At 36.6% G+C, this 12,808-nt stretch overlaps 1 protein-coding gene across 1 annotated transcript in view; it reads right to left on the bottom strand.

Annotated features, from left to right (window-relative positions):
• Positions 1-966: 966 nt before the first annotated feature.
• LOC140152889 (menin-like) overlaps positions 967-12,808 on the bottom strand; it is a 52,274-nt gene continuing 40,432 nt past the window's right edge. Inside the window, 3 exon segments of the mRNA XM_072175417.1 lie at positions 967-2,179; positions 2,182-2,509; positions 4,756-4,980. Of these exon segments, the coding sequence (XP_072031518.1) occupies positions 1,316-2,179; positions 2,182-2,509; positions 4,756-4,980 (1,417 nt within the window). The 3' untranslated portion in view covers positions 967-1,315.

The following is a 12,808-nucleotide window of genomic DNA, read 5'->3' as shown; positions in this document are numbered from 1 at the left end:
TATATGTTTGTGTGTGTGGGAGTGTATAATTATGGTGAGATGAGCCAATTCAGAGTTCTTGTGTGGGCGGTCTGCAGTACTGCCAGCAGACCGCCACTGCTTGCTGCCTGGTTTTTGCTTGATGATTTCATCTAGTAAGCTATGCCAATTTTCTTTTGAGTGCAAGAAAGCTGTACCTGCTGTAGCTAGTATAATATCAGCCATATAACTGCTGGATTGCATATGATTTCAGCCTAGGTATCTTTTGCAATGGTCCATGCGTCAGAATTATTTTCCAGAGTTCCCTTGGCAGAGTACCTTCAAACTTATGGACATTGCTAGATTCCTTATTATGTCAAATGTAACATTGTGACCCATTCTGATCCAACCAACGCAAATGAGGCAATTTTGGAAAATGTAGTAATCATTATCAATTTGCACAGTAACCAAGTGTGGTATAAATTTGCTGAAATCCTTATTCCTTATATCCTAGCATATTGACTGCTCAGTGCCAGAAGAAGGTAAATGCAATAGCTGCCCTATGAACATTTGGCAATTTACACACAGTATATTGTACTAATCTACACATGGCAGCTATTGCACATACCCACTTCTGGCACTAAGCAGTCTATATACTTGGTTGCAAAGTTACGAACTTTTATTATGTATTTCATTGGTATGTGTTCCCTGCCTTTAACTCAATTTCACAATTGCCACCTTTGGCCTGGTTGAATCAGATCATGAATAACATTACATAAGACAGCTATGACTGATACAGCTCTTGCACTAAAAACATTTCTTTCTAAGCTATCTAACAAAGCATACAAATAAATATATGTAAATGACTGGGTTGAAAGTGATATGTATTATTTATGAAATGTGCTTTAAAATGATGCAAACTTATTACAGATAACAGTTAAAACAATAAATTTAAAATTGTTGCATTATACTTAACAAATAAAATTGTTAAAACTTAATGCATAAAATTTGATATTTTAAATATTTTTATATGATAAAACTGATTGAGGAATACATTTTACAAAGGCATGGTAAAAAGGAATTGCATCCACATTGCTTACTTCAAAAGGGAAATTCTGCAGCTCATGGTGTAAGCTGTTCCGTAGCAACGTACAGAAATATCCATATTAATTAGTACTTTCTCTTGGATAAAACTCCTTGAAGACTATCCTTTTCATTTGCAGAACTTCCTTCTGAATTAAGGAAACTGGATGGAACACCTAAAGGCATATTACAATATATAACATAAGCACCATTGCTTACTCTACAAACAAAATAATAACATGGATCAAATGATTGCATTCTGCCCGTCATGCTGCTAGAACCTCCGAGGTCTCCGCCGAAGCGTGCCATAGTCCTCATAGTCATTGTGCGCTCGAGGGCGCTTGCTGACAGTTGTTTGAGATTGGGCGGTCAGCTGCAATTGGATAGCAGCTGTGTTAAGCTTTCCATTTGTTGTGAGAATTTCTCTTAGTCCATGCATTTTGTGACTATGGAATGCAACTTTTGGTGGGGGGATTTGGAATGAGGCACTGGTACTTTCTAAACTTGAATCAGAATCAACATCATCATCGTCATCTTCATCCTCTTTCTCTTGGTCATCGTCTTTTACTTCAGTTTCATCATCGTCTTCATCCTCTGACGACATCTGAGCTTTCAGTCGTCTTTGGAATGCCATTTCTGCTGGACTTTCTGCTTTCATGACCGATTCCATAGTCATTCCCGGAAACGCGCTACTACCAGTACCATTGGACCTCATACTGAGGAAATCACTGAAGAAGTCTGTCTTGCTATCCCAGGAACAGGACATTAACTGACTGGAATTTGTAGTCGTCGTCTTGCCGCATGTGGTATTTATCGGATCAGAGGTGCTCATCATAGTGTCTGATTCCTCTGCTGCTGTCGTAGTGATAGGATCCGATGTTGACATCATCGTCTCAGATTCATCCACGCAAGATGCTTCAAGTTCATCAATATCGATAGCAGCATCCTGCTCCATCCCTCTTTTCTTACCCGAATGCTTCTGTCGACCCCGCTTACGGGACTTCTTCCCTTTTACCTCTCTGATGATGTTCTTATTGATGTCTTCTTCACCATTACCACATTTATCTTCCATTTTTGCATCCTCGTTTTCTTCTTTCACTTCCTCCTTACCATTCTCTTCCGTAACACTGTCCTTCTTTTTTCCTCCTCCTCGCCTTCTCCATCTTCTTCCTTCTCCTCCACTCCGACGTCGATATGATGCCTTGCTTCCACAATAAACTTGGTCACAGATGCAATGAAATGCTTGGCCCATGTGATATGAAGGATTGGCGTGGCACTGTCTTCCTCCCACTTACAGATGCCATCGTAGAAACGTAACACGTAGCTGTAGCAATCTGGATCTCTCAGGACACCTGCCGCTACTCTGGACTCACCCGTTGACCCGGTCTTGACGATGTTCGGTATTAAGTAATTCGCAATCTCCAGGAATTCCTTGTACACCTCTTCATCCTCTCTACTGTAGTTATACCTGTATGCAAATTGAAATAAAAATATTTTCAGTGATCAACTATTTGAATCAATGTTAATAAAGCAAATCATATATTCTTGGAGAATCTGTATCCACCTCAAACCTCAATCCTATCCCTAATCTTTTGATCCAAACACTAATTCTACTCATAGCCTAACCTTAAAACATAGCCTTAATCCTAATCTTTTGGTTTGATGGCAGTTATTCTGTAAGGCTTTAAAAGCATTTGACATTGCTGCTCATGAAAGTCAAATATCTTTCAAAAGTAAGTATTTTTTTAACTCTACCAACTTGTAGATGTTTAAGTGCCACATTTTTCAACATACTTGTTTGTGGGGTGTAATTGGAAGAAATATCCAAAATTAAATAAGACAAAGCAGCCAAGAAAAGATTCAGTTGCATTTACTCTTGACATTTGTTTCATAATTAAATATTTCTATATAAAGAATTTCAACATCGATTTACATGGGATAATACACAGTGTGCCATTCAAAACATAGTAAATAACAAAGGCCCCCTTGAATTGAACAAGCACCTGGGGCGCATGAGATTGAATACCTGGTTGCTACACTACCTCTCAATTTAAATGCAAACAAAATCATCTTGTTACTAAATGTGAGGAATATTACTACCTTATATGTGCTAGTGCTGGTATTTACAAGAAATTCACAACTTAAGTGAAATACAGCACCCTAGCATTAACAAGGACATACAGTGTAGTAAGAGTATTCGCCTATTGCACGGTTCCGCCATATGCGAGGAGAGCCTCGAACTGGCAATAGACATGAAAGGAAGTATTACGTAATTTTACGTAATGTTATATGACTGGTATAATTCCCATTCATGCATGCTGTCAGATCGAGGCTCTCCTTGCATATGGCGGAACCATGCAATGGGTGAATAAGGGCGCCTTCATACACAGGCAATTCTTGTTTGAGATATTGTTCTCTTTTCTCCTTATATTGAACTCATGAAACTTCAGGTGCGTTAAGCTCCAAGGTCTGCTTTCATTTAAGGATGTTAAAATTGATATCTATTTTGTTAGCATAATGACTTCATACCCCTTCATGGAACCTACACCATGTCCTTGAATCATACTCCTTCCCTGATTACTTTGTGTATGACTGTATGTGGTATGTTTTTAGGAATAATAACCATAAGATCTATAGATTCTTAATTGGGTTATATGAAATTGGCACTTATTATCTCCTGCGAGAATACTTTCCTGCATTTCTCTGCTTGGCAAAAGTGCAGTTTTGCACAGCCATATGGATTGGATGTATCATATTATTCTTGTACAAGTATACATGCCTGATAATATGACAAAATAATTACACTGCACAAATGTAGCAGTGTGTGAAATCCTTCGTATTGTAAAATGGTAACTATGGCAAAACTCAGTTTGGTTGCCTTGGGTTAAACTAAACACATTCAAGATTGAGTTAAGCTTATTATCAACCCAACCGATATATGCTCTGTGCACTACATTATATTACTAAATTCATCTAACACTAGCCATTTTGTTACATGAAACAAAACATGTGGCTTACGGGATTCCTAAATTTAATTTGATTTCCAAATTAATTAAATCCAAGTGAGTGATACTTTTCATACCATTCGTTAAAGGTTGCTTCTTTCTCTAGGAAAAACAATTGGCCATATGCAGTTAGTGAAATTGTGATATTTCTCTACCCCTACTTATTTCCGCAAGCACCTACAAAAATATCAAGTATAGTGGGTGCAGGGGTGTGGGTGATATGGTACACATATATGCTACATGTTACTTTAGCCCCCTCCCCTAAAAAAAGGTCTCTAGGCTATATATAATTTTTATAAGTTTGTTTAGAAGTGTGAAGAATTTGTGACATATTTTGAAAAAAAGTATGAAACAAACACTGATATTCAAAATAGGCATTGGTTAATATCTATTCCAGCTCCAGTGACACCTCATTAATTTCCTTAGACCTTTGAAATAAGGAGGCTGGTCGAGTGTAGATTTGTCGGAACATGCTTTTCAACACAGAATAAATGCTAACCTCATCGTAACATACAAGCAGCAAAGTTCATTTCCCATTGAAAAAGTGTTATCCGACGGATCTGCAGTCGACCATTCTGTACGTATTAGCATTTTACTTTGAAAAATCAATATAACACTAGAGGGCCATAGTGCTAGTTTTCATGCGCCTCCAGTGAACATAGGTTATAGAACGGTTGTTATAGGTTGCCAGCTTCTATATTCCACCCACCTGCTTATAACATTGGCCGCTAATGCCCATTGTTCTAAGGCTCCTTTATATTGCCTTTGTCTGTAGAGATGACCACCCAGATATGTGTATGGATACACATGATGATCCTCGTAGTTCTCTTGACCTGACTTGATAGACTCCTGGAACAGGTCATAGGTTGAAGGTCGGTCTGGTGTAGGGTCAATACTCTCCAAGTCACCAAGATTTCCAAGTGCCATTGGATATCTGTAACGAACAAGAAAAGGTGGAAATTATGTAACTTGTAATAGGGATGACCAATGAACCATCAACTTGATTAGAACACTCCCACAGTCATGCAGGGAGCTCAACTATGCACTGCTTGCACAGACATTTCTAAATTGATCTCATTCTTTTATTTTTCTGTAAAAATTGGGGAAGTTAATGCCAATTATATTTTGTAACTATCTTGCAAATTACAGCAACATAACTTATTTCATTTTCCTGTAAGTGCGAGTCAAAATTGGTCCATCACCACAGTGCGCTTAATTGCCAGTGGCTGAGTTCAGCACTGCTCAAGAATGGCACAAAATATTCATGTCAATAATTTCAGGTGAAAAACGTGGCCTACTGAGCTGAAATTTGGCAGAGTTGCCAGTAATACCTCTATCATACTCTCTGTAAAAAGGTTAAAATATTGAACAAGTAGATCTCGAGTTACAAATTAAATCACCAGCTTCCCTTTGGAATTTCCATTCTCCTTTCGAATCATGCTAAGAAGACACCTTTCTGAACATAAATGTGAAGTTTCGTGCTCATTTGATGTATTTTTCACCTGATTTCAACCCTAAACGTTTTCTTATATTTAGGCCCATACCATCTACAACTTGCTGCTGGCTATACCATGTTTAGAACTTGCAAAAGAAGTACCTGAATGTGCAACCATAACTGTTTCAAAATAGCCCGCGAAAGTCATGCAGGTAACTCCGAGGTCATGTATTGAATTGTTTTGAATGAGGAATACTACGGAACCAGCACCTTTTGTTAGAAGTCACACATGAGCATGATGAGTGAAGTGGATAACCTCTATTGTTGTGAATGAGTCAATGACCTTCAATGACACTTAAGATTTAATTTGCATACACCTATTAATTGGTCATATTAAACCCAATAACATCGACATTTTTGGTTGTGAAAAAAAAAGTTTACCTGGACTTTAAGAGTGCATATTTGATTTTGTGCCATATCGGCCATCTTGGATGATTTTTGGCAAATGTTCGCTAAATGCATGATTTCAATGCCTCGGTTTGAAAAAATAATTTATGCCATTGACTAGTAAAGTGCGATTTCATAAGAAACCCTTTGATACTTTCACAATATGCTTGTTTCATGTTTGCATATATGTTAAAATAAAGAAATATATAAAGGTAAATATATGCTTATGCCAATTTTGCTCCCACTTGATATTTTTGGACCTTGTCATTTTATTTCGCTCCAATGACAGGTCAGAATGGGAAACTTTGAAAATTCATAATTCGAAAAGTTTTTGACCGATTTTGACCATTTAACCACCAAAATACTTCTATTGATGAGTTCTATCCAGAAAACAATCTTTTGTAGCAATAGGGGCAACATGAAATTTTGATGGTTATCCCTACTTGTAACATAGGTTACACACTTTCAATCACACCCACACTCACAATCCATTGATCACCAATGTGGTCATTCAGCATATATCCTCCAATGAGGACAACTCTCACTGTCCGAGTGCGGACACACCTGGTCAAATTACAGGATGTGTAATAGTACCCAACGGGCACAAAACACCACATCAGTGCATCTTATCCGCTGCCGTAGTGCACATTAGTAACCATTGGTTACTGGTTCAAGTCTGGGCTCATAGTCATACACCTGTTCCGAATTATGATATGCCATAGGTTATGTGTTGTGATCATTTCGATCAGTAGTTCGTAACAAAGAAAGCGTGAGCCAGTTGACCCAACAACAGTCATATTGAATTCGCTATATTGAAATATAGCGAATTGTTTACTATGCACCACTACAGCTATACTAAAAGGGGACAGTTACCCATTGCAGGTAGGTTTATGTGGCGAATAATCTGTCCCATTTGGCAGCAACCCCGACAGCAACACAAACCATCCTGTCTCCCACACATATAAACATCATCCCCACACATATACTAATTCACTTCCCTGATTTCAAGTTCATGCATCCCATCTGACCTTCTTCACAAGTCCATTTGCTCAGAGGTAACTAATATTACATAAAGTGGTGACAACAGGTTTAAACCATAGAATTCTCATAGACAATTTGATTTGTTTTCCCAAAAAGGTTCCTTCTTAAGGGCAATTGAATTGATACAAGCAGGCAACACTGTACAACTGAATCGCCACCTGACACTCTTACATAATATTCATGTCAGGTGACTGCCTGGAATCAACGCTCACTTTCACATCTGTATTGTATAACATACTGTACTGCAAATAATCAATAGCGCAACACTGACCTACTAATATTGCTGCCTGCTGATGGTGTCCTCCCTCAAAGTGCACAATTCTATTTTTGGATGAGCTATTCCAGAAATCCATACTACCCCTATGGAAGACATGACCTTAATCTCCAACATATAGGGGGTGTAGATTTAAAATGGAATCACCCATTTGAAATTCCCACTCCCTGTGTGGAAGATTTGTGTCTTCTACAGGGGGGGGGTATAAGTTTCAACTGGAATAGCATATTACATCATCATCATCATGTACCAAGAGAATTTGGTCATAATAGATTGTTCAGCATTATCTTTTTGGAGTAGAAATACTAATAAATTCAACCTTTTCAGAGAGCAATTTTGTTCCTATAATATGATTTGCAGTTATAGCATACATTATGTGCCCACACAAGATGTAGTTGCAACTACTGTTTTCCTTACAAATTAACTGTTATGAAATATTCATGAGGGTCTTAAGCTTTCAAACTATAGGTTAAATTTGAAGGGTTGTGTACTACGGTTACATGTTTGAATGTTTGTTTTCCTGTCAGTGCAACCAACAATCAATCATTCATTCAGACATTTAGGGTGAGGAATTCATGGTAAAATAATGCTTGAAATCCATATCCACAAATATAATAGGCCTATAATGATCAAATCAGTTGCAAAGTTGGCAAGAGGTTAAAATGACAACTTTTAGGTAACCTAAATAGTGGTTTTCAAGTGTTTGTTTCTTCATTTTATCTCACTCGCAAACAAGCTTGTTGAGAAAAATATCCTGATTATCTTTCTGAGGCAGTTTATGTATGAACTTTTTTAATCTCTTGGATTTCTAGACAATAAAAAAAATGCCATCCATAACTCTCCAAAATGAAATGGATATGCCCTAAATTTCAACAATATTCAGTATTAATTACTTTAAAAAGGAAGTTCCTGTGTTTTTCTGTAATTGCAAACATGAAGCATGAAGTCATACAACCACCATCATGTTTATCCATAGATCTGTAGCAGATGACAACACCCACATAATATCCCAGAGATAACACCATGGCAACAACATGAACTCATCCTATGAGACAAGTATAATTTTATTCAGGTCACTAGCTACATATCTATACAATAAACACTTACATCTCTCAGGCGGAAGAACACAATTAAAACAAGACGGTTCACAAACCACTAGATCCCCACCCATCACGGTCACAGGGAGGGTTGTAATGGAAAAAGAAGGTGGTTCTTGAACCATTGGGCCTCCTGCCATAGCAGTTGCAATATTAAAGTAAAGTCAGTCTATCAATTGACAGCATTTGACCATTAGCCCATGTGAACCACCTCCGAACTCAACCACTGCCTACTTGAGATACATATCTGCTGCCAAGATGGACACCCACACTCACACTTGCATTGGCAAGGTAGGGTAATTCTTGGTGGGGGGACTAAAAATGGTGCATCATGATATGAATTTGAAATTTCCAAGTGTAGGATGAAAATAAGATTGTGCTGTATATGCTCATTTCTCAAAGCTTCATATTGATTCATATCAAAAGATGTCATTTTTATCAAATTTCAAATATTTACACATGGGAACTTATTTGATTGGAGGTTTAAACTTGTGGTGTACTCTCTGGATATGCCCTCAATCAATAGGCTGTTTTGAATTTTCAACTCTTTAGTGCACCATACTTTCATCACTCAAAATCACACAGCATTGAATTTCTAACCACTTAAATATTTGTATAACACTACTTGTAAGTGCTTCTTTCAGTAAATCTACCATAATAATGGGAATAAGACAATAAAAGGAGATAATTTTCCTGAAACAAAAACATTTCACATGTGATCTATCATGCATTATTTCTATGTCTGATTACATCGTCATGGCAACATGTACGCATAACAAACTAATGGTAATTCATTAGACTTGGTTAAGTAGAAACTGTGAGGGGAGGAAAGTTATTGTGTTTGGGCTGAGAAAATGATATGCTTTATGTTATTATAAATAATAAGCTTGCTGTTGAAACATCCAACAAAAACTGAATTTTTACCATATAAATGTAATGTTATAAATAGATTGTGTTTACATGGCAACCATGCTATAAAATAATATAAAATAAATAAAACTGTTGCTATATTGACTAAATATAGTTTGCCATTATTCACTTTATTCTTTCTTACTTAAGATAGTTCCCTATCCAACAAAAACTGAATTTTTACCATATAAATGTAATGTTATAAATAGATTGTGTTTACATGGCAACCATGCTATAAAATAATATAAAATAAATAAAACTGTTGCTATATTGACTAAATATAGTTTGCCATTATTCATTAAATTCTTTCTTACTTAAGGGCTGGGGTATGAACGTTTGGACAGTATTTATTTTGGGACATTAGAGCACATCAGACATATCGAATTGCATTCTGAATACGAAGAATGTCATTCTGATATCAAATAATTTTGATTTTTGAAATTCGCAATTTACTACACATTTTATGGCAAATCATTAAAAAATTGATATTTTTGATATTTAACAGTACTTGAAGTAAAATTTATAAATCTGATGATTTATACTTACAGTGTATGTAGGTGGGATGAAAGTCCGACGATCAATTGAAAATTTTGACCCTTTCGTATTGAAGATATTGATTTTTTTCCCAAAACACCAAAAAAAAATTAGGTCTTTTTGGGAAAAAAATCCATATCTTCAATATGAAAGGTCAAAATTTTCAATTGACCGTCGGCTTTTCCTCCCTGCTACATACACTTTAAGAATATATCATTAGATTTATATAATTTACTTCGAGGACTGTTATATATCAAAATTTGAAAAATATCAAATTTTTATAATTTGTCATAAAATTTGTATTATATTGTGATTTACAAAAAATGAAAATTATTTGATATCAGAAAGACATGCTTCGTGTTCAGAATGCAATTCGATAGGTCTGAGGTGCTCTCATGTCCCACAAAAAATACTGTCGAAACGCAATAAACGCTCATTTTGGATCCCTTAAGATAGTTCCCTATCACAAACATATACAATTTAAGTTGGCCATTGATTTTAAATGGATGACTTTTATACAAGACAAAAATTGATGTACTATTATAGTGGGAATTTCGATTGAATGAACACATCTTTTGACAACTGTACTCGATCCAACCGTGATCGTTATTGTGTATTTCAAACTATACCATGCGAACGCACAACCTTGGATACAATTCTAACCAATCACAAGTGCGTTGGCATGGTTGTATTCACTTTCACATTATGCACACATAGTCGCACACGCTGCGTATATCGCACAGTGTACGCAAAAAATCGTCACGCTATTGTGTTGGCTGTGTTCATTCAATTGAAATTTCCACTATAATATACAAAGCATTTTCATTTTTCCACAATAATCCCCCTTGCCTGTGAAAACATTCAAACTGTGATATATCCTATAATTGCTGCCTTGTCTATTGATTTGTTTTTCAGGCCCATAGCTGGTGTGACAACCCCCTCCCACCCCAGTCTGTCGACAATAAGGTCCCCTTTTCAGGGGGTACTGTTAAAAAACACCTAAGATGATCCTAATAATTATAAAGAACTAGAATTTTGCGGTTCTCTGGCTTGTGCAGTTCTAGGTTGTTGTGAATCATCATTGTATTCACAGAATATTGATGGGCCACTTTTAATAAATAGTAATTGGAGCAATTTTAAAATTTGACCCCCAGATGACCTTTGACTTTGACCTTCGCTTGACCTGTAACACTTTTCCCGTCTCCTCAAGTTTATGTGCACCAATATAAGGCAGTACATAGTGTATATCGTGTTTTGCGTCTTAACTCGTCATATGCTAGTTGGCTGCAAATTTGTACATATCGCACCACAGAAGGGGACTGTAAACTTTGCATCACTACACAATTCAGTTTTTTAGTTTTTAGATAAAAAACACATTTCACTGTTAAAACCAGTATGCCTCGCTGTGGAGGGATAAAAATAAGTTCCGAAGACCCAATTTTACATCTCATTTAGTTTTCAAGAACCCAGTTTGAAACTTTTTAAACCAGAATGAAAGTTCAATGCTCTCCCTCTCGCACCAGGGGTTAAAACATACAAAATCAGCTCATTGCTCTTGGATAATGTGAATACATAAACTTATTCAAAATACACTCAAAAGTCTACCCCCAACCCAATGTTTTAATTTGCAATACTATTAAAGGTCCGTAACCCGATCAACAGCATCATCCCCGATTTTTTCATTGTTGATGAGGTTTTGGTATCACATAATAGATACTATTTTTCTCATTACTATCCTGAAATTTGACGCTCCAAGTCGATGTATTTCCGGAGAAATCATGAATCACAGCGGTTTTTACAGGTATACCAGTTTGTAAACGCGTCATACACATTCTGTGAAAAAAGCGAACCACACTAACTGCTGAGGAGACGGTGCGCCGTATATAGTTATGAAAACGGCAACAGTAAGCGTGGTGTGCTAAATAGCTCAATTGACTAGCGTTTGTTTTTTACCCGAGAGGTACCCGGTTCAAAACCCGGTCTCGGAAGGTTTTTTTTCCTCTCCATTTTACCCAAACTTTTTTTATATTCATTTGAAATGTACATATTGCAAGGGGAAATATATTTTGTTTCCTTTTTTTCTGAAACGGTACGAAAAAAAAAAACATTTTCCGCTCAATACGGGCCGGGCATTGTACAGCATGTCAGCATTCGTCATTGCCTGCCCAGAATGCAATTCACGTATACCAAGGTATTGGATTGCAAATTTGGCTATTTATTCACATTTACGCTGAAAATGCTCTCGCTTTTTTTCACAAAGCAGCATAAAGGAGGCGATATTTGATATTATTATGTAATTTTAAAGACAATCCATATCCAAAACCAATAGGGTTACCCCCTTTAATCAAATTGAGCAAGCTCCTAAATAACACACAAGCAGGAACTTGACAGATCACACTGGATGTTTTCCTGGAAAAAAAATGACAAATCACATCATATGATTTGTACCTATAAATAAACAAGCCATTATTCAGAACCTGTTATCTTTTACCACTTTCATTCTCCATGTTCAGAACAACGTGCAAGGGAATCTATTTATTTTTGACATTCTGTGAATTCTCTTTGATAAAAAACTCCTCACTCAAAAAACATCATACACATGTACCATTTTCTTTGATTGAAAACATCATTAAAATACTGGAAATGCCACATAAATTAGTTCCAGATATTTTTTTTTTGGGGGGGGGAGGTCATGCAGGCAGGGGACATACCAAAAAAATGCATTTTTCCCTAAAAATAGTGAGACTTGCAGTGACTTTCAGTGATTCTCAAACATTCTCAGTTGCTGATGTAACATTAATTTTCCTTTCAAATTAGGTTTAAAAATTCTTATCTGACTAGAAGCGTACCAACTGGGGGACACCCCCACCCCACCCCTCAATTGACAAAAAGTTGTGATGAATGTCTTCCTTGTTTCAGACCAACAATTTTAGCATTGAAATTTGTCTTGTTACAAGTCATTCCACAGCTGGTCAGCGGGACAATTTTTCAATTTTGTCTCCTTGAGATTTTGCTTGATATGCCA

This window comes from Amphiura filiformis, chromosome 5 (genome assembly GCF_039555335.1).
Source record: "Amphiura filiformis chromosome 5, Afil_fr2py, whole genome shotgun sequence".
Classification (NCBI taxonomy): domain Eukaryota; kingdom Metazoa; phylum Echinodermata; class Ophiuroidea; order Amphilepidida; family Amphiuridae; genus Amphiura; species Amphiura filiformis.
This window is presented reverse-complemented; position numbering and strand designations above follow the sequence as displayed.